Consider the following 21,776-nt stretch of genomic DNA (forward strand, 5'->3'; position numbering starts at 1 on the left):
ATATATATATCTCTTTTTTTTTTTTAACGTGTATGTATATATCTTTTTTTTTTAACGTGTACGTATATATCTGTTTTTTTTTTTAAACGTGTATGTATATATCTTTTTCTTTTTTTTTTTTTTTTAAAGTGTACGTATATATCTGTTTTTTTTTTTTTTTTTTTTTTTTTTAACGTGTATGTATATATCTGATGGTTATACTCGTTGTGCCCAGTTCCTGTGGAGAGTACTCCCCAAATGCTCAAGGCCTACCAGACTCGTAAACGACGGCGGGCTCCTAGTTCCGAAGCCGCTTCCGGTGATGACGTTGATGATGATGATGACGGGGCATCGTTGGTGGGACTTATGGATGACCCTGTCATGGATGGGGTGGATTCCAACGTACAGTTTTCACCTGCTCATTTCTCCCCCGTCACTCCATTCCAGGCCGCGGACTCCCCTTCTCATGGGCCCTCTCTAGCCGCGCCGCAGGCTACACCCAGCCCTATCGGTGAGTATGATGCTCGGGATCCTCTAGCCGCCCGGATTTCGACCGGTCCGGGCCGCCCTCGTCTTCGTCCTTATGATCCTGATCATGTGGACTTTATTGTTCGCGGGGTGCGAGATATGGTACCAGTCCATCGGCGCTTCTGGATTGATAGTACTCCGATGGAGACCTTGAGTTCCCGCCAAGTTGGAGATTCCATGAACGTGAGTGGTCCCTCTCCCCTTTTTTTTTTTTTTAAACTATTTGTATCCTGTGGTTCGCTGTTCTATGCAGATGGTTATGCAATCCATCGGGCTTCACCAGCGCCTGCAGGAAGCCTCTCGAGAGTACGCCGAGTTAGAGAGGACATACCAAGGTTTGGAGCATACTCTCCGGAAAGAGGAGGAGGCTCGTAGGCGCGTCATCAGAGAATTAAAAACCTTGAGGGAAGTGCACCAGACGCTACAGCAAGAGTACCAGGCCTTGGGGAATAAGCAACAGGCCCTCCAGGAGGAACATAAAACATTGGGAGAGGAGCACCAGGTCCTTCAGGAGAAACACAAAACATTAGGGGAGGAGCACCAGGTTTTGCAGGGGGACCACAAAACTTTGCAGGAGGAGCATAAAAGACAATGGTTAGATCATGACAAAGCCCTTGAGGGTGCCGTGGAGGATTGGCAAAAGACTGAAGATTTTGCGCGTGCTGCTAGTGAATATTCGTGCACACGCATACCTGGGCTGATCCCCTGGTGGTTAGGGCATTCGGATCGTTCTGGCGAAGGTATGGTCGAGGCCATGTTAGGGTGGCAATCTGTGCAGGAGTACCAGGATTATACGGGCCCTCCACTTGTACAGGTCCTCCAGGAGTGGGCCACTACCCCCGGGGGCAGGGCGGCCATGGGGCCGGTAGCGGAGGTGTGGTTACGCGAGACGCTAGAAGGTCAAAATAGGTTGGTGCAGGAATGCAATGCGGCGTTCTACATGGGACAACGGGATATGCAGGATAGGCTTTACGGGAAGCTAGAGCGCCGATTTACCTCTTTCAGCATTGAGGGGTGGAAACTGCCAGGCGTCCTTCCTCTTCGACCTACTCGGGCTCGGGCCACTCCTTCGTCTACTACACCCGCTGGCGGCGATGTGCTTATGACCCCCGAGGTAGCCCAACATGGTATGACATCGTCTCTTGCGGCTCCCTCGGAACCTGTGGCCGGATCTGGTATTGTCGGGAGTGTAGACCCTTCCGATCTCCATCTCACTATCAACTCGGGCTCTGGATTTTCTAGCTCATCTGCTGCTTCTGCGGCCCCGTTGTCTTTTTTTTTTTTTTTTTTTTTTTTTGTGTAATTTCGGAAACCTTAATGATCTAATGATAGACTATTTTCGCTCCCTTTTTTTTTTGTGTAATTTCGGAAACCTTAATGATCTAATGATAGACTATTTTCGCTCCTTTTTTATTTTTTTTTTGTGTAATTTCGGAAACCTTAATGATCTAATGATAGACTATTTTCGCTCCTTTTTTTTTTTTTTGTTGGCCGCCAAATACATGCGGCTTGCCGTGGGCAAGTCCGCGCATGTGGGTTGCGATAACCCACGCGCCCCATCCGCCAAAACCATGCGGCTTGCCGGGGGCAAGTCCGCGCATGTGGGTTGCGATAACCCACATGCCCCATCCGCCAAAACCATGCGGCTTGCCGGGGGCAAGTCCGCGCATGTGGGTTGCGATAATCCACATGCCCCATCCGCCAAAACCATGCGGCTTGCCGTGGGCAAGTCCGCGCATGTGGGTTGCGATAACCCACATGCCCCATCCGCCAAAACCATGCGGCTTGCCAGGGGCAAGTCCGCGCATGTGGGTTGCGATAACCCACATGCCCCATCCGCCAAATGCATGCGGCTTGCCGGGGGCAAGTCCGCGCATGTGGGTTGCGATAACCCACATGCCCCATCCGCCAAAACCATGCGGCTTGTCGGGGGCAAGTCCGCGCATGTGGGTTGCGATAACCCACATGCCCCATCCGCCAAATGCATGCGGCTTGCCGGGGGCAAGTCCGCGCATGTGGGTTGCGATAACCCACATGCCCCATCCGCCAAAAGCATGCGGCTTGCCGGGGGCAAGTCCACGCATGAGGGTTGTGATAACCCGCATGCCCCATCCGCCGAAAGTCTGTAACACTTAATGCAATGTGTGAAAATTGCGGATATTATTAACATGCGACACAATGTCGTCTACAAGGAAAATATGAATTACTTACGATGCAACATACCCCGGTAATGCCATGGGAGTCGCGTTATTTGTCATACCTTGAGCTATTCTATTTACTGAAAGAACCTTCGCAGGTGGTGGGCGTTCCAAACGCGGTCCACGGTCCTACCCTGCATTGTTTTAAGTTTGTAAGTGTTTTTGTGCACTGACTCCGCCACTTTGTACGGCCCCTCCCAATTCTTGGCTAGCTTGCCACCCTGAAGTGGTTTGCTGGCTTCTCGTCGTCGCAGGACTAGGTCGCCCACCTGGAAATGGCGGGGGCATGTCCTTGCGTCGTGGTAGCGTTTAATCGCCTGTTGGTAGATAGCAATATTTCGTCTGGCTGCCTCCCTCCTCTCCTGTAGGAAGTTCAATTCGACCCGGAGGTCTTCCTCATTCTGGCCAGGTTGGAACCGCGTGCTACTCCTCGCGGGGGTTATCACTTCTACTGGTGTCCGTGCTTCGCACCCATATGTGAGCGCGAAAGGGGTATCTCCCGTTGCTTTTCGGGGGGTTGTTCTATGGGCCCATAATATGGACGGTAGTTCCTCGTACCAGGTGGACCCCGTTGCTTCGACTCGCTTCTTAATTTCGTCAATGATGGTGCGGTTGGCATTCTCTACCTGACCGTTAGCTTGGGGATAGGCTACGGCGACCTTGATATGCTCCACCCCGTAATAAGCGCAGAAATGAGCGAATTCTTGGTTGTCAAACTGTTTGCCGTTGTCGGACACGATTTGGTGGGGTAACCCAAATCTCATGAAGATATTTTTCCATACAAATTTTCGGCACTGGGTCCCTGTGACGGAGGCAAGGGGCTCTGCTTGTACCCACTTAGTGAAATAATCTATGGCCATGATTAGGAACTTCAAGCCTCCCACCCCTTTGGGGAAAGGACCCGCCAAGTCGATGCCCCAGCGCGCGAATGGGATGGCTGAAGTGACCGGGGTGTAATAAGAGGCAGGTTTGCCGGGTAAAATCGCGAATTGCTGGCATGTAGGGCACTTCCTCACGTAGTCCTGGAAATCGGCTCTAATGCGGGGCCAGTAATACCCTTGCAAGATAATTTTCCTGGCCAGGGTTTGGGCGCCCTGGTGTGCAGCGCACACTCCTTCATGGACTTCCGCTATGACTTTGTCGGCTTCTGCTCGGGTTAAGCATCGGAGCATGGGCCCTCCAAAGGATAGTTTGAATAATCTTCCTTCAATCATCCTGTAAGACGGGGCCATGGACACTATTTTCCGTGCTCGTTGAGGGTCGAGGGGTGCTAGACCTTGTTCCTTGTAACGGATCATCTCCTGCATCCATTCATCTGGGGATGGTATTACGGCCAGGACCTCGTCCTTATCTACGCTGGGTGCATCGATGTCAATTGTCCGAGCTATCTTAGACACATAACTTAGGTGGTCTTCGACACCTTGAGCCACGCGGGACAAAAGGTCTGCCTCGCCGTTGTCTGTCCTCGGAATCTGGGCTAGTTCCCACCGCTCTACGGATGCCAATAGTCTTTGGACTACATCTCGGTATTGCCGCATCCTGTCTTCCCGTGCTTCGAACTGATTGTTGACGTGGCCCACGACCAGTCGTGAGTCTGAACGAATCTTGAGGTGGCGTGCTTGTAAGGCCTGGGCCAACCTCAGGCCCCCGATCAATGCTTCATATTCAGCTTCGTTGTTGGAGAGAGGGAAGCAGAACCTGAGGGCTTGGTAGGCCTTGAATCCTTCTGGCGAGATGAACACGACGCCACCGCCGCAACCCTTTTTACTCGAGGCGCCATCGATATACATTTCCCACTCTCCTGCGCCTTCTTCAGTCTGTCCCTCCTGGCGTTCTGGGATGGTGCACTCCACGATGAAGTCAGCGAGGGCTTGACCCTTGATAGCTGTGCGGGGGCGGTATTCGAGACTATACTGGGAGAGTTCGACCGCCCACTTCACCATGCGGCCTGACGAGACTGGGTTTCTCAAGATGGTGCCCAGGGGCCGGTCTGTCAGGACAATTACATGGTGTGCTTGGAAGTAGTATACCAGTTTTCGGACCGTTCTTACGAGGGCGTATACTGTTTTTTCAAGCGGGGTGTACCTGAGCTCGGCGTCATGTAGGGCCCTGCTAACGTAGTAGATAGGTTTCTGGATGCCTGTTTCCTCTCTGAGTAGCACCGAGCTAATGGCCGCGGGTGCTACCCCGAGGTATACGTACAATGGCTCCCCTTTCTCCGGCTTGGAAAGGACCGGTGCCGCGGACAGATATGCTTTGAATTGATCGAAGGCCTCCTGGCATTCCGGGGTCCAGGTGAAGCCGCTCCTTTGCTTCATGACCTGGAAGAATGGGAGGGACTTCTCCGCAAGCTTGGACATGAATCTGTTCAAGGCGGCCAGCCGGCCGTTGAGCCTCTGGACATCTTTTATCGATGTTGGGGGCTGCATCTTGAGGATGTTCTATGCCTTTTAGGGGTTGACCTCTATCCCCCGGTGAGTGACCATGAACCCCAGGAATTTTCCCCCCGTCACTGCGAACGCAAATTTCTTCGGGTTCAGGCGCAGGTTCTTCTGCTTCATAATCTCGAAGCATTGGGTCAGGTATGCTGGGTGAGTACCGGCATCCTTGCTCTTGACCAGCATATCGTCCACGTAGGCCTCCATTATGTTCCCGAGGAGGTCCTTGAATATTTCTGCTACCATACTGGTAAATGTGGCCCCGGAATTTTTTAAACCGAACGCCATGACCCGATAACAATATATCCCATCTGGGGTCACGAACGCCGTTTTCTCTTCGTCTTCTTCTGCCATGAAGATTTGGTGGTACCCTTTGAACGCATCCATAAAACTTAGCAACTCACATCCTGATGTCTCGTCAACCAATTGATCCGTACGGGGCAAGGGGAAAGGGTCTTGGGGCATGCCTTGTTTAAGTCCGTGTAATCCACGCACATGCGCCAAGTGGGCGGCTTCGGGGCTAGGACCACGTTGGCCAGCCATGCCGGATACATTGCCTTCCGTATATGCCCTATCGCTAGGAGCGTGTCTACTTTTGTCTTTACGAATGCCCTCCTTTCAGCTGACAGGTGTCGTCTTTTCTGCTTAACGGGTTTGAAATTGGGGTCTACCGCCAGTCTATGCGATATGATGGATCGGTCGATCCCGGGCATGTCTTCGGGACCCCACGCGAATATCATCGAGTATTCGCGTAGAACGGCGATGACCTGTTCCCGTAGCCCCGGGGCAAGGCCCTTGCCTATCCTAACGCACTTGTCTGGTCGACTTGGGTCCAGGGGGATCTCCTCCAACTCCACAGCTGGCTCGGGCCCTACCTTTTTCTCCCTCTCAGCCTCCTTCTCCACGGTATGGACAGGTAACTTTTCCGTCAGCATTCTCTCGCATGCCGTCTCATAGCACTTCCGGGCAAGATGCTGATCACCCCGTACCGTCCCCACCCCCTCGGGGGTATGGAATTTCAAACATAAATGCTCCATCGAAATAAGTCCGCCCAATGCTGCCAGCCCAGGCCTCCCTAAGATGAGGTTATGGGCGCATACTATCCTCACCACGAGGAACTCCATGTCCACTTTTTTCACGTGCAGGGGGTTACCAACTTCCACAGGAAGCACTATCGACCCTTCTGTCTCTATAGTGTCCCCAGTGAAACCAGCCAGTGGCGTCCTCACCGGTCGGAGCTGATCCTCGCTCAGTCCTAATTTCACGAACACGTCGTGATACATTACGTTAACACTGCTGCCTGTGTCCACAAGCACGCGCTTGACGCAGACCCCGTTGACCACCATGGCTACTACGAGTGCGTCCTTCGGAGTAGTCTCCCGCGCTGCCAGGTCATTGTCCGAAAACCAAATCGGTTCCCGGCGGAGCCTTTTCAATTGGGGGTGTTCGTCCACTGCACCTACATAACAGCCACCATCTACCTTCGAGGCCCCTCCCCCAAAGATGACATTGATCACTGGGCGCCTCCCCGGGCCCTCCCCGGAGTCAGTCGATTTCCCCTTAGCCTCCCCTACAGGCCCGACCGTCGGACGTTTAGCGTTCCTCGCAGCCAGCCGCTCCCAGTCTATGAAATTCGTCAACTTCCCTGCTTGTATGAGGAACTCTATCTCTTTCCTCCATGCCTGACAATCGTTGGTGGCGTGGCCGTAGCGGCGGTGAAATTTACAGTATCTCGTGGTGTCTGCACCCGGCGGGATTTGGTTGGGACCAAATGTCTTCACCAATTGACACTCCTCTGCATAAGCTAAGATATCGCTGGGTGGGGCGATAAGTGGGGTGAAAGGGGCGACCCGCGGGGCGGGCCGTGCCGCCGGGGGTGCTGACGTGGTGGGTCGCGCCGGGGCAGGCGCCGGCGGTGCCCATGGCGGGGGGGCTCGTGAACCCGCCGCGGGCCTCCCCCTCCCCCCGGCGCTAACCACCTTATCCTCCAGACTTTCCCGCGAATAACTAGCCCCCTTCTTAAGACGTGACGGTTCCTCGATCCTTGGCTTCTTGCTGCTGCCGTGCTCTTCTATGCGCTTCATGCGGTTGGCTTCTTCAGCTTCGGCATACCGGTCTGCCTTCATCATAAAGGTTGCGTATGAGCCGGGGGCCTTGCGGCGGAGGCTCTTGTACAGCTCCCCAGCACGGAGGGCTGCGATGAACATGACCATTGCAGACCGGTCGTCCATGTCCTCCACCTCGGCTTCCTCCTTTCTCCACCACGTGAGGAACTGGGTGAGGGTTTCATCCTCCCCTTGCTTGACGCTAGCGAGATGTGTGAAATGCTTCTTGCGCCTCCTTCCCCTCAGGAAATGGGTAATGAACTGGGTGGCCAGGTCTTGGAACGAGCCTAGCGAACCGCCTTTCAGGTTCGTGAACCATCGCTGCGCCCCCCCTGATAGCGTAGAGAAGAACGCGCGACACTTCAGGGCGTCTGACGACCCCATGAGCATCATGGCCGCCTGGTATGTCAGGACGTGCTCCTACGGGTCGCCTGTACCGTCAAACCTTCTCATGTCAGGGGCTTTAATGTTGGGGGGAAGAGGTTCGTTCATGATATTGGGGGTAAAGGGCGGAGTGAGGGAAATCCGGGGGATCACGACGTGAGTGCCATGTTCCTTCCACCGCACCAACTCATCTATTTTGGTGTTAATCGCATCTAACCACCCCGCCGGGGGGCTAGGACTGGCCCGTGTCGTCGGCCCCGGGGGTCGATACGCACTTTCGCCTTCGGCTTCTTCCAATCCGGCCTCGCGAGCGTCAGCCCTTCGCGGCCCTCGGCCACGTGGTACCACTATCGGGCCCACCGGGGGCTGCTCAGAGTGAATCACGTTGGCTCGTTCACCACCTCCGCGTCCCCCGTCCTCAGCGCGAACCGAGGCGGGTGCTTCCTCCGACACCTCGCGGCCGGTGTCCCGCCCGTCTCCGCTACGTGGGGGGTTAGGCGGGCGCTCTCCTGAGGGGTTGACCATCTCGGCGTACCTCGGAATTCTGTTTAGAGTGGTAGAGACTACGAACACGGGCTAATCGTAGCGAACCCCACAAACGGTGCCAATGATGATTTTATTAGGACCGGGTCCACCATAAACCGAGTACAGAGAGTACAGAACGGGGGGTAGGGCGCTAGGCCCAACACGATATGTATAGAAGCCCGAGGTACAGGCCCAAGAACAGCAACCCAAACACAAAGGACAAGGCCCACAAGGTGGGCTATAGCTAACTATGCTACTGGCAGGAATCGAACCCAGGTGACTGGATTGAGAGTATGGGACCAAGATCACTAGACTGTAGTGCTTGTCGTGTCTGAATTGCCCCCTTAGCCAGAGATCCAGGGCTCCTATTTATAACAAACCCCCTTCCTCCATTAGCGTCCACGTGTCCCATGCAATCCATCCCCACTTCCCCACTCCGCTTGTCCCTCGCCATTTACACCACGTTCTCCGCCTTTCCCGACACCACTGCCTGGCCGCCGGCGCCAGCCCCCGCCCGGTCGGTGTCGTCGCTGGGCCACCGGCGCCGGCCCCCACCTGGGGCCGACCGTGGCCCCCCGCGCGCCAGGCGCTGAGGCCACGCTGGCCCGCGCCCAGCGCGCGCTGGGCACGCCACGGCCGACCGGGGCCAGCGCCCCGGTCGGCGGCCGGGTTTGGCCGCCGGCGCCGGGTGGCGCCGGCGGCTCCTCCTGGCCTTCCGGCCCAACTTTGTCCCCCCCCCCCTTGTTGGCCCAATTCCATAAGCCCTCTGCGTCCATGGCCCACACCCAATATCCCCATCAATTATTATTATTATTATTATTATTATTATTATTATTATTATTTTATATATATATATATATATATATATATATATATATATATATATATATATATATATACTTATTTTATTGAAAGTGAGACCCATTTTTAAAAGTGAAAGAGATTTGCAGGGATATAGGCTCTGTTTGGCAGAGCTTATTTAGGAGCTCTCCTAATAAGCTATAAGCTCTGTTTGGTAATGTTCCAAAAATAAGCTCCTAGCTTAAAATAAGAGCTTATTTTGGAACGCTATTTTAAGTAGCGTTTCAAAATAAGCTCCTAGCTTTCTAACTTTTTTTCCATCTTTATCCTTATTATTTTAAAGAAATGACATAATTTACCCTTCCCAATTAAAATACTTTTCTCTTCTCCTTTGTTACTATTACTATTACTATTACTATTACTATTATTATGAGATTTGCAACAATATTGCTACTTCATTATGAGATGCTAGATCATGATTATGCTAATAGTTTTATTTCAAAATGTTAATTTTGTTTAAAGACAAAATGTTAAATTTTAATATGTAAACAAACTAATTTAAATTTTATGAAGATGTTCTTTTTAGTCTTTTTACATTTATCAGCTTATCAAAAAGCTATTTTTACCAAACACTTTCAATCATAACAGCTAGCTTAACAGCTCTTCAGTTTTCAGCTCCGAGCTTATAGCTTTTCAGTTTTTAGCTCCTTTTCAGCTTTCAGCTCCTAGCTTATAGTTTTTCAGCTAGGTCTGCCAAACAGAGCCATAGAACAAATAGTAAAGAATTTGTAAATTTGATGATGTGGAAGGTTGACCTATTTTAGAAAGTGAGAGAGATTTGCAGGGATAAGGATAGCCTGAGAGAGAATGGGTTTTATCTTCCTCCAAGTGAAGGGTTATTTATGGACCCTAAGGAGAGAGAACATTTTTAAAAAATCTGCAAAAAAGCGCGTTTAGCGCACTGATTGTGTCTAGCTGGTGCGTAAATTGCTAGGCACTTTTTTTCCTTTTGCGTCAGACTTTAGTTTTTTTTTTCTTTTTCCTTTTTTCCTTTTTCTATTTCCTTTAATTTGGCGGTTTTTACAATGCCAAATAGGATAGAAAGGAGATGGAAGAGGTAAAATAGAAGAAAAAAAAAAAAAGGAAATCAAAATCTGACATACATTGCAGATAAAGAAATAAAAAAAAAATTATTGTTTCCATGCACCGAACTGGCGCGTGAACTGCTGAGCGCATCAGTGCGCCTCACGCGCTGATGGGGAAGTTTTCTAACTTTATTAACTTTAAGTGGACCCCACATAAAACCTTTACTTGTAGGAATTAAAACTATCCAAAACCCTCTTCTCCCATTTGTTCAAAAATCATCACTAAATTTTTAAAGTTTGCAAAACTCATCCAAAAATCCCTATTGAGAATGCCCTAAAATCATGAAAAGCATATTTGACAGTAAACAAATATCAACTTGTGTCATGTAGGATTGACTTTGTACTAAAAGTTTAATTTGATAATTAAATTATATATTCCGTATTTATATATTATATGTTCAATAGATTCAATCTAAAAGTTTGAATACTTTGTACATTATATGCAAATTGAGTAAGTCTTGTGTAAGATTGTCTTACGTGAGATGCATATACTTTTAATTAAAATATAGGAGTAATAGTTTTCTAAAATCATCTAACGTGGGATGGTCTCGACCAAAAACTTATTCTATGAGAAGATGAAGATTAATAATTTAAGGGAAAATGATCAAATCCGCGTCCAACTTTTGACAAAAATAGCATTTAAACTCTCGAACTTTAAAAGTTTTGCAAATTATATCGTGCACCAGGGCGCACAATGCATTGTGCATCCTGGCCAAAACGACGTCATGTCGTTTTGTATCTATTTTTTTTTTAGAAATTCCGTTTCTCGTTTCTGCCGTCAACTTCTATTTAAAATTTAAAAAAAAAAAAAAAAAAAAAAACCATGTTCCGAATGTACATAATTGTATAGTAGAATACACATAAACTCATAGCATAATACACATAATCTAACATAATACATAATACACATAAAATCTTAACAGAATACACATAAACTCTTAACAGAATACACATAAACTCTTAACATAAAAACGACGTCGTTTTGGGTAGGGCGCACAATGCACGTACAATGCGCCCTGATGCACGATATAACGATTGAAAAAGTTTCAATTAAGTACCTTAACTTGTAATTTTTGATGCATCAAGGCCCATTAGCTAGTAATCCTATCAGATATACTGGTTAAATTATTTAGGAATAAGGTTCAAATTGACCACTGAACGTAATATGAAAATGCAATTAGGTCACTGAACGAAATAAAAGTGTAATTACGTCACGGAACACCCCAAATGTATGCAATTTCACCTGATAGCAAGTTACTATCAATTTTAACAGGTTACCTGCTTATAGGAGTGTCAAAGTAGGCCGAAGCCCGCGGGTTAGCCCGCACCCGCCCTGCGATGGGGTGGGTTATGGGCCGCAAGAAATTAGGCTCGCGAAAATGCGGGCCTAACGGGCATGGCCCGCGGAGGGCCAGAGCCCGCGCGGGTTGCGGGCCGGCCCGCGAGCCAGGTCATATTTAAAAAATAAATAAATAAATTATATATATAATATCTTTTTTTTAAAAAAAAAATCATATATATAATATCTTAATGCTTAGGCAGTATGTAGATCTGACTATCTAAGAGTACGCAGAATGGGAGAAATCCAATAATTCAATAATCCTTCGCCAATTCTTAATTCAATAATTCTTAGAGTACATAGTTCTTCGGTTCTCCCGTCTTCATCCGCCTCGAACTCTATCAAACAATTACTAAAACTAAATCATCAATTCATACATATTTATGAATATAAATTTTTAGACAATTCATTTTGACTTTTATTATTATTATTATTATTATTATTACTAGTTATAATGTGTGCATTGTGCGATTAAATTAATGCCTAACTAGAAAATTAAAATAAGTAAATACTTAATCCAATTTTTAAATATTAAATAATTAATATAAAATAAAAATGATTATTTTCCATAGTAGTTGTAAATATGAGTATTGCTGTGTTAGTAAAAATCATCTACTACGTTTATTATAATGGCTTAAGTTCGATTTTTACTATTACTAACATGCCTGTTGGTGACTTGGTGTAACCTGAGACCTGTAATTAAGTTGTAAGAGACGCGCATCATCTTATTCGTTCACACTCTCATGAGTAAGCTAAGTCCGATCCTGACCTTTTGACACCAATATATGCTGGAATCCTAAATTGAGATAGTTTCTACATCGTCACCTAAACCTTTTATAATAATAAAAAAAAAAAAAAAAAAAAAAAGAGAGAAAGGCCCTGTTTGGTAAAAAATTGGCCTATAGGTCAATTTTGGCTTATTCAACTACTATTAATTGTTTGATTTAATTAAAATATCAATATAAATATTTGGTTAATTAGCTTTTTGCAACTCCAAGAGGCTAAAATTCAAAAAGTTACTCCAAGTAACTTTTTTAATTAGCTTTTTGAGAAAAGAAATTATACCAAACAGCTATCAGCTAACAACTAATTTATCAAACATTTTTCTACAATCAGCTAATATTATCAACTATTTATACCATCTAATTAACACAATCAGCTAACAGACAGCCATTTTACCAAACAGGGCCAAAATGTTACTATTATTGGACACTTCCTCTTTGATGATCTTAGATATTTGGATTGATATTATCTGATGCACTATATCACTTCATTAATTGCCTTCTCATCTAGCTTGCTACTTCCCCAATAATCTCTTCCACCTCCACGGATAGACAGATATACTATTGTGCGGTTTGCAGAACAAATATAATGGTCACTTCATCATCAAGATCCTTCTTAGCTAGGTTTACTACTGATTATTAATTTATTATTATGATCATTCTGTGCTTACAAGTCTGTTGTTCAGATGGACTTAGTTATGGCGGCAGAATAGTGAAAATGCAGGAAAGGATGAAGAGCAAGCAAGCTTTACTGGATTGATCAAAAAGGACCCCAAGTAATACGAGGATTATGGCAATGGTAATTGCATTTGTTTTACTATTTTTTTTATTTTTTTTTTGTGTTTTGGAATAAAGATTTAAATCATGAAGGAATGAAAAACTAAATGAGTTAATGGCATATGATGTACTCCGAGTATAGTGATTTTAAAGTAACCACCCATGGTCCTTCAACTTTCAAAATTTAACTAGTCATGGTCTTCTTGGAAGGAACCAGGAGTGTTTAAAATTTGGTAATTAAGGACCATGGATGGTAACAATTTGAAAGTCGAAGGATTACTGATCAATTTGAAAGTTTAGAGCTAAACGTGACAAAATCACTATACTCAAAGGATCCTAGATGGTATTAACTCAATGAAAAAGTCATTTATAAAATTCTACTTTTGCTTTTTGGTATGAAAAATGAGGAAAAAAAATATTAAAAAGAAACGGTTTGCTCCATTTTTAAGAACACAAACACACACACATATATACACGGGAAAAGCTAGAGCGCCAATCAGCACCATGTCTCATTGTACTTATTCAAAGACTCAAAAAGTGTGGGATAATGTTCATTTTATACTTGGTAGAGACTCAAAGTCTTCAACATTCACTTTAACCTGATAGGCTGGTATTTGAATATAAGAGTCATGAATCTCAATTGACATCTTAAAACTTTCTATATATATATATATATATATATATATATATATATAGTGTGGGATAATGTTGATTTTATATTTGGTACAGACTCAAAGTCTTCAACATTCACTTTAACGTGGTAGGCTGGTATTTGAATATAAGAGTCATGAATCTCAATTGACATCTTAAAACTTTCCATATATATATATATATATATATATATGAAAGATCATATAAGAACTCGTTTACAATTAATACTAAAAACTAATCGGCAAATTATGATGTGCATCCGTATGCACTATCCATGGTGCATACGGATGCAAAAACGACGTCGTTTTATTAAAAACGTGCGTCTCCCCTTAAAAAAAAATCAGGTTCGATTCCCAACAACAACATATGAACTAAAATTCCAAAATCGATGAACTATAATTCCAGAATCTATGAACTAAAATTCCAGAATCTAATCTATGAACTAATTCCAAAATGAATGAACAACATAATGTTGTTGCTGGGAATCGAACCTGAATTTTTTTTTAAGGGGAGACGCGCGTTTTTAATAAAACGACAAGAATGGAATAAGTAGATGACAAGAATGGTGCATACGGATGCACAGCATAACTACTCAAACTAATCTCAACTATCTATTTAGTTAGATCAAATAGTTCTAAACTAATAAAGGAAAAAAAACAATTGAGTGGCATTTTTATAACTTTCTTCAACTTTAAAAGTAGATGAAAAAATTTTGAAAAGTACACAAGAATGGAATAATCCTGACACGTGTGCCTGCACTGACCTACTTGAAATTGGGAACAGTCGGGGATAAATGTAGTGTTGTAATTACCATATCAAATAAAATTTAAAAAAAAAAATGATATGCACTCAAAGAAACCTTCAACTTAAACTTTGGTGTCATCTGTTATCCAGTGATATACTGGGCATATAAATATGCAGTTATGAGTGAATTGATTAGTAGCACAAACCCTTTGTATCATATAAAAACTGTGAACTGAAGGTTCCTGAGGTACATATATGTCTCTAGGCCAGGCATACACTATACCATATAACTATATATCATCAATGAAAGAATTGCTCTGTCTTCCCCATCTACAAATCTCACCGCTTATATGAAGGTTAGGTTCCAGGACACTGCAATCTAGCGGCCGCCTTCCTCGCTCAAGCCAAGGAGCATACCTTGTCTGGAAAAAGACGAGTTCATCGACTGTTAGCATGTGTACTGGTCACAGCTAAACGAGCCAAGTAAAAAAACCAAGAAATTTTTCCACGATAATTTGTGTAGAATTCTCTGCTAGTGAGATTAAGTGCAGACAAGAAGATCTGAGTGTATTTACCTTGTCTGGAAGTAGCACAGCATATGCGACTATCGTCTATATAGGTTGTTTGAAGGCCCATCATCCATGATCCTACTGATGTATCTTCATAAGCATAAGCCTTCAATGATGCACTGTGTAAAGGCAAAATGTGAAACTGAGAAAACTACTATTGGATTTGATTATTGAATTGAACGAAGAGAAAAAGTATCTGAAAACTCACTGTTCTCCATTTTTTCAGAAAACTAGAAAATGCTCCTGTTAATATACAGGCCCTAAATCTACATTCTTAACATTTGACTTTCAACTCATGTTAATGACTATTCATAATATAAAACAAATTTCTTTTAAGCAGTCAGTTAAAAATGCAAAAAATAAAAAAGGTAAAATCACAATAATAGAACATTCAATGAGTAATAATCGGTGTTCAAACTTTACAGTGCCTGTTGTACTTTCTTCTTATTGATATCCTCCATTACAAAATGTAGTCATACAAAAGGAAAAGAGTTAATTCCATTTTTGGTCCTAGATTTATAGGTGGCAATCCACTTTTAGTCCTTTTTTATTAGAACAACCACTTTTGGTCCTAGTATTATTGTGGCATGACCATTTTTTGTCCTTTATCAACAAAACAGTTTAAATATCGTTAAATACAAGGGCATTTCGGTCTTCAATTATGGACTTTTTCAAAAAAATAAACATAAAAAATATAGCGTGTTCAACCTACTTTGTATAAAAAAGATTGAAATGTCTTTGTATTTAACGATATTTCAACGATTTTGTTGAATGAGGACTAAAAATGGTCATACCACAATAATACTAGGACTAATTGAGGATGTTCTAATAAAAAAGGACTAAAAGTGGACTGTCACCAATAAATCTAGGACCAAAAATGGAATTAACTCAAAGGAAAACTATTATCACACCACAAACAAGTTGAAAACTCATGTCAAGCACCAAAATAAATAAATAAAACAAAAGATATGTGAGTACACATACAATAGTAGCAGATATCAATAAATGGTTTCCAAATTTAAGATGATCATACTACAAATGAACCAATTCCACTTTTGATCCCTCAAGTATATTGGAAGTTGGCATTTTCACCTCTCCAATCAACTTCAAGATTGTATAGGGCATGGTTCACTAACTTTCATGAACACAAACAAGACGGTGTTTGTCATCCCATTACTTTTCCTTATAAGTGGATGGAAAAACTAACAGGAAGATCAATGCCATGTGATTCCCAAAAGACATGGCCGATTGACTTTCATGAATTGGACTGCTTTCATTCTCCTATTACTTTCCGTTAAAGTCGGAAAGAAAAGCTAACTGAAGGATGAATGTAATCTAATTCATAAAATTTGAGGGGCCATGTCTCTCCAATTTTAAAGCTGAGGATGTAAAGTGGAAGTGCCACTATGGTGAGGAATCATAGTGGCATGCTTTCTAACAGAATTAAGATAATGGTTTGGAGTTAAATGCATCTACCATAACTCACCTGTTAATGTTAATATGTTGAGCCAAATCTTTTGTGAGTATGAGAAGTGAACCAGCTGCATGACGGAAGTACCTGAACACAGAAGAGATTTAAGAGAGAGGGAGGTACAAAAGTTACTGTATTGATTTTCAGAGGCCTTATATAGGCATATAGGAATTACCACGATACTGCTAAACTGGATTTAGAAATTAATGCATAATTTTAAGAATAAGTATTGAATCCTGATTACTCATAAGTTCAGTTACTTTTCTGGTTTTCATTCTTAGCACAGGCAAAAATAATCAAGGACCAAGACTGCATCAATTTTTTAGAAGACAATGCAAATCTTTCAATTCTAAAATATAGCCCCATAATTAATCCTAGAGCCCATTCCAGGCGCATATTAAAGAGAGCATTCTCTTTTTTAATCTGTGCATTCTTAACAGAATATATTGAGCTCATTGTACACTTAGAAATTCCCTTTGTTGTAACCTAATAAGGTAAACTTCTACTGAAATTTATGAACTATTTGTCTGGAATTTTTTAAAGTTTTGAGTATGTAATTCTCCTTTTCCCATAATATCAAGAATGCAAAGGAAATTTGACCAAAGATTTTCCAACAAAACCAAAGTCATATATATGCCACATAGAAACTACCATTAACATAGGATACTATTAAATTCATGGCAACCAAAAAGTTCACTTACGTTTTTTCATCCCCAAATTTCCACCATTCTGGCTCATACCACGTTTTTCCCCTGGTAGCATGGTAAATTTTAGATGTTTTAACTTAAGCCAAGACGTTGAAATTATGTAAAATTAAAATAAGAATATTACTCTTCAGCAACAACTTCACCAGACTTCATGCACCCGATATAAGCACTGCCTTGATCACGACGGCTTTGAAGAAGTTCAATCAACCCATCTGAAAAATTTACAAGCAAATAAGTTTTAAAAAGTCAAATAAAGGGTTCACCATCACCCTGCACCCAAAATAAAGCACTCTTAACCCCCCCCCCCCCCCCCCTCCCCCCTAAAAAAAAAAAAAAAAAAGAACATATATACATCTTAACGAAAGGTTAATCCCAACTATCAATACCTCAACTATTGTGTGTGTGTGTGTTTTTTTTTAACTTTTGGTCCTCAACTTCAAAACCTACCAATAACCCTAATGTAAGACTAAAAGTAGCACATTTTCAATAGTCAAGGGCTGAATCTGGTCGCAAGCAATAATTTATGGACCAAAATTGGATTTAACTCACTAAATAATAAGCCAAAACATTTACCTAGATCAAGATCAATATTGTCATCAACTTTTACATAAAAATCAGCATCCCAATTTTGAACTGCTGTACTGAAGAAAAATTTTGCTTTCTTGGGCAACTCCTCTTGAGCTTCTTCATGTCCTTCCTATAAAATAAAGTAAAACACAATGACACCTTTTGCGAATATCATGTTTACCAGTTGCAACAATAATTTTAAATGATGAAAACCAAAAAATCAGAATAATGGAAATAGGCTTAGATGTTTCACAACTATACTGGAGTAGCATCCACCTTACCCCATAAGCTGATCATTTCTTATTAGCTACTACTTTGTTGCTATTTATATCCAGAGTTACAACATAATATTTCTTAACTGTATCATTTAGACTATTTCATAGACAAACATCAACTTAAGAGACAAAAAGAAGATGTGTCTGAGGAGTTGAATTGAACACTGTATTGTCAGTTGTCACAAAAAAATAAATAAATAAATAAATAATAAATAAAATAAAATAAGAAGACCATTTACAAATAAGAAAAGCTTATTTAACTTACAAGAATCAAGAAATCCTCCGTCATCTTGTTTTCTTCATCAATATTGCGGTCCAAGCTATCACCTCTATTAGGACTGCGAAATTCAAGATATCCACTTTTATTCCAGTTTTAGTCAAACGTAATAGTGCAAAGGGCATAAGAAAGAGGCATAAGCAAATGAGCAATTATAAAAGTAGTGAATGGTGAAACAGAGTCACAGGTGAAAAGGAAGACCTTCGACCAACTACAAATCTTATGATCACTCCTCTTTCTTCAAGTTTTTTTAAAGCATCACCTGGCAAAGCAAATAAAAAATTGAGCACATCTACCACATAACAACATTAGAGATATGATAATAATGTTCACAAAGAGTGATAACATTTTTTCATTGCTATGAGGTTTTATTTCTAGTTTTTCAATGTTGTCATTTTTAATGTAATTTTTCAAGATTGCCATATAACATATATAAAAAAGTAATTTTGGGCAACAACAAAATCCAAACTAGATAATCTGGTAAAACAATGGTCTACTTTCTGCCTTCCACTATAATTTAATCACAAGGAAAAAATGTAAAAATACTAATCAATGTCATTATTAGTCATTGTCAGGAAGAAAAGGCAATTTTTGCTCAAAGGGCAGTATATAAATTATCTGTAAATCTCAAGCACAGATTTCTAAAGAGCACAAAAAAAAAAAAAAAAGCCTCAGTCATTTGATAAATAAAATATCATCACACAAAACAAAATTTTGATCTTATACATGTGTGAAATAATCCTGTTTCAAGAGCATTCATATTATATGGAATTTTATAATAGGTTTCAATGGAACCTCCTAATAAAAATTTGTCCCAAAATTTTGAAAAACAAGACAATATTTTTGTTGGATTCACTAAATAAGACCATCATTGAACTCTTAACAGATCATTCCCACGATGAGATATGTTACAGAGTGATTAAATTGATGTTTCTCTGATTTTGTGAGTTCCAAACAAAATCAAACGCATTAAATTAGTAAACAAATGATAGTTATTGTTCTCATATCAGCAGCATATAGTCTGCTGTAATTTCCTCATATTTTAGCCCCTCAAAATCTACTGGTAAAAGATGAGATTTCAAGGCATAAGTCATGGGAAACCACAAAAAAGTTAGAAAACAAATGAATGTATAAGGTTGACCAACCATTTTGCATCCAGGACCCTCTAAACACATTCCGTCTCAATCGACTTCCAAAACCAGTGTAGACTCCTATAACAGCAAGAAGCTTTTTGCTGGAAGATGAACCACTTTGCTGCAACTGATTCCTAAGGTAGCCCTGACTTTTAGCTAAAGTCAATTCCATTTCAATTTCAACTATCCTCCTTTCCAAATCTCTGACAAAGTAATATAATATGTCAATGTAAGAACCGAGTGACCTCAATTATAAGTATATTCCAAAGTGGAAGTGGAAGGGATTGTAAAGAGATGTACTTGCACCCTAACACCATTAGCTTGTCTTCAACAGTCAACACTTTTGGTCTCTGCCATAAGAATTAGGGTTTAATTAGAAGCAACCAAATTACGCACCACAAGCTAAACAAGCCCTCATGACTTATTGAAAAAAAAAATTCATAATAGAATAAGCAAAAAGAGAAGAAACCAATTTTGAATCAAACCATTACACTATTCATTTCCCAAAAGCACTACTCTACACTCTCAAAAAAAGCAAATTCTCAGATACTTTATAACAGTTTCCAATATATTTCACCATCTCATTCCCAATTTAATTCCCACTGCCATTACAGCAAGCATTAACCATGATAACAATATTCACTAAACTTGAATTTCTAAGCTTCCTAGCCATCAAGCAAAGCCTTGGGTACTTGCAATACAGAAAGGCAGAAAATAAAATAGGAAATGCAAACAAAACCTGCTCTGAGTTCTTTTTCAACAGACTAGTCAACAATGTTCTGTTCTCTGCATCTTGCCACAACCTATTTTCAAACAAAGAATAGATATATAAATAAAATAAAATAAAATTCAAAATACTTAACAAGACAATCACATTTTGGCGATGCATTGTCCAAAATCGATTACAACACTTGAACTGAAAAGCATTGTCCAAAATCGATCTTTGACCATGAATTTTTTGCTAACATAAAAGGGAAAACTAACACTTAAATTAGAGATCATAATTAACGAACCGTCCGGCAACATAGAGCCAAGCGAAGCAGGAGATGAGTGCCATGACGAGAGAAGGTTTTGAGGCTTGGTTCGACTTCGATTTCGAACGCCTGTCCGATTTCGAAGACGTGGTTGTAGGCAAGATGCTATCCATTTCCTAATTACCGGAGAATAATTCGGACTCGGTATGAGCCGGTCAGACGCGGTGATCGGAGTGTGTGGCGAACCGGCGGCGATTCGAGGGGCCCGATCTGACTCAGTAACGAGTAAACATGGATACACAACTGCAGATTGTCAGGGAAACGAGAAACGAGAGTGGTTCAGACAGATGAAATTGTGTTGTTATGTAGGAGAATCCGAGAATATCTGAAAGAAATGCAGATTGCTCAGGTTCAATTTTCTTCCTTTTTTGAATAAGGGTCAAACAGGGCAATCACCTGCACACAAATTATAATTATGCCATTGAACTCAAAAAAAAAATGCAATTAAGTCATTTTGTCAAATAATTTTTTTTTTTTTTTGCTTCATTGTCAAATAAAGAGTTAATGAACGATTTAGTCCCTCAATTATTAGCGAACTGTCAATGTAGTCCCTCAATCGCTTATTCATCGATTTGGTCCCCGAAAATAATTATTTTTAGTCGATTTAGTTCCTCCGGCCATCCACGGAAGACGGCCGGAGGGACTAAATCGATTAAAAATAATTGTTTTCGGGGACCAAATCGATGAATAAGCAATTGAGGGGCTACATTGACAGTCTGCCAATAATTGAGGGACCAAATTGTTCATTAACTCTCAAATAAATATTTAGTGTGTAAACTTTTTACCTATTTAGCTTTTCGTCGCACGGACTTAACTCACTAATTTAGTAGGTAGTACTTAAGAGAAGAGACCAAAGTTCAAACATCGGCTGCAATGTGGGTTAGTGTGTGAGGGGCGCTTAGGGTTGGAAATACAACCTGCGCTTGGGGTTGGGAATTCAACCTTTAGGGAGAAGCTTCTTCGCCAATACTTTTATTAAATAGTTGTTAATTTTAAAAATGACTAAGTAATTTCATAATTGTCAATGACCTTGTGGTCTAGTTACTCTCCAAAATGGGAGATCATGGGTTCAATTCTGGCAAGCAAATAAATTTTTTCCCCCTTGGCCTTAAGACTTTGGGAGCAAATTCTATAATGTTGATTACTTAAAGTTAAAAATGAAGTGTCAAGCATCTTTGGCATATAGTGACTTTTTTATGTGGGATGTCATATGTTTGAACAAATACTACAATGTAATAGAGTTAGAAGCATTAAAAAAAATTAAAAATGAAGAGAACTATTTTAATTTTTTATATATATAAATTCTATTTAGCATTTTTTAAAATTTTTCTATAAATATGAACTCCG

At 41.9% G+C, this 21,776-nt stretch overlaps 2 protein-coding genes across 2 annotated transcripts; both read right to left on the minus strand.

Moving 5' to 3' along the window:
* Positions 1-5,535: 5,535 nt before the first annotated feature.
* Positions 5,536-7,641, minus strand: LOC109166683. Its single transcript, XM_019315571.1, has one exon. The coding sequence runs from the start codon at positions 7,639-7,641 to the stop codon at positions 5,536-5,538; it is 2,106 nt and encodes a 701-aa protein (XP_019171116.1).
* A 6,855-nt stretch (positions 7,642-14,496) lies between these two features.
* On the minus strand, positions 14,497-20,766 carry LOC109171397 (hydroxyproline O-galactosyltransferase HPGT3-like). The gene is made up of 12 exons (XM_019320486.1): positions 20,409-20,766; positions 20,135-20,198; positions 19,696-19,745; positions 19,408-19,598; positions 18,464-18,524; positions 18,251-18,323; positions 17,717-17,840; positions 17,268-17,355; positions 17,138-17,188; positions 16,452-16,523; positions 14,972-15,084; positions 14,497-14,818 (listed from the first exon to the last, which is right to left on the minus strand). The coding sequence occupies exons 1-12, from the start codon at positions 20,540-20,542 to the stop codon at positions 14,796-14,798; spliced, it is 1,044 nt and encodes a 347-aa protein (XP_019176031.1). The 5' UTR covers positions 20,543-20,766; the 3' UTR covers positions 14,497-14,795.
* Between the last annotated feature and the right edge of the window lie 1,010 nt (positions 20,767-21,776).

This window comes from Ipomoea nil, unplaced genomic scaffold (genome assembly GCF_001879475.1).
Source record: "Ipomoea nil cultivar Tokyo-kokei standard unplaced genomic scaffold, Asagao_1.1 scaffold0317, whole genome shotgun sequence".
NCBI classification, from domain to species: Eukaryota; Viridiplantae; Streptophyta; class Magnoliopsida; order Solanales; family Convolvulaceae; genus Ipomoea; species Ipomoea nil.

Bases quoted from the DNA above. Each gene is read 5' to 3' on its own strand.
- LOC109166683 (XM_019315571.1), bottom strand. From the start codon at position 7,641: ATGATGCTCATGGGGTCGTCAGACGCCCTGAAGTGTCGCGCGTTCTTC.
- LOC109171397 (XM_019320486.1), bottom strand. From the start codon at position 20,542: ATGGATAGCATCTTGCCTACAACCACGTCTTCGAAATCGGACAGGCGT. The intron at 18,525-19,407 runs GTTGGTCAACCT...TTGCTTTGCCAG, and splicing joins AGGGTCCTGGATGCAAAATG to GTGATGCTTTAAAAAAACTT. The intron at 14,819-14,971 runs GTAAATACACTC...GTCTTTTTCCAG, and splicing joins CTGTGCTACTTCCAGACAAG to ACAAGGTATGCTCCTTGGCT.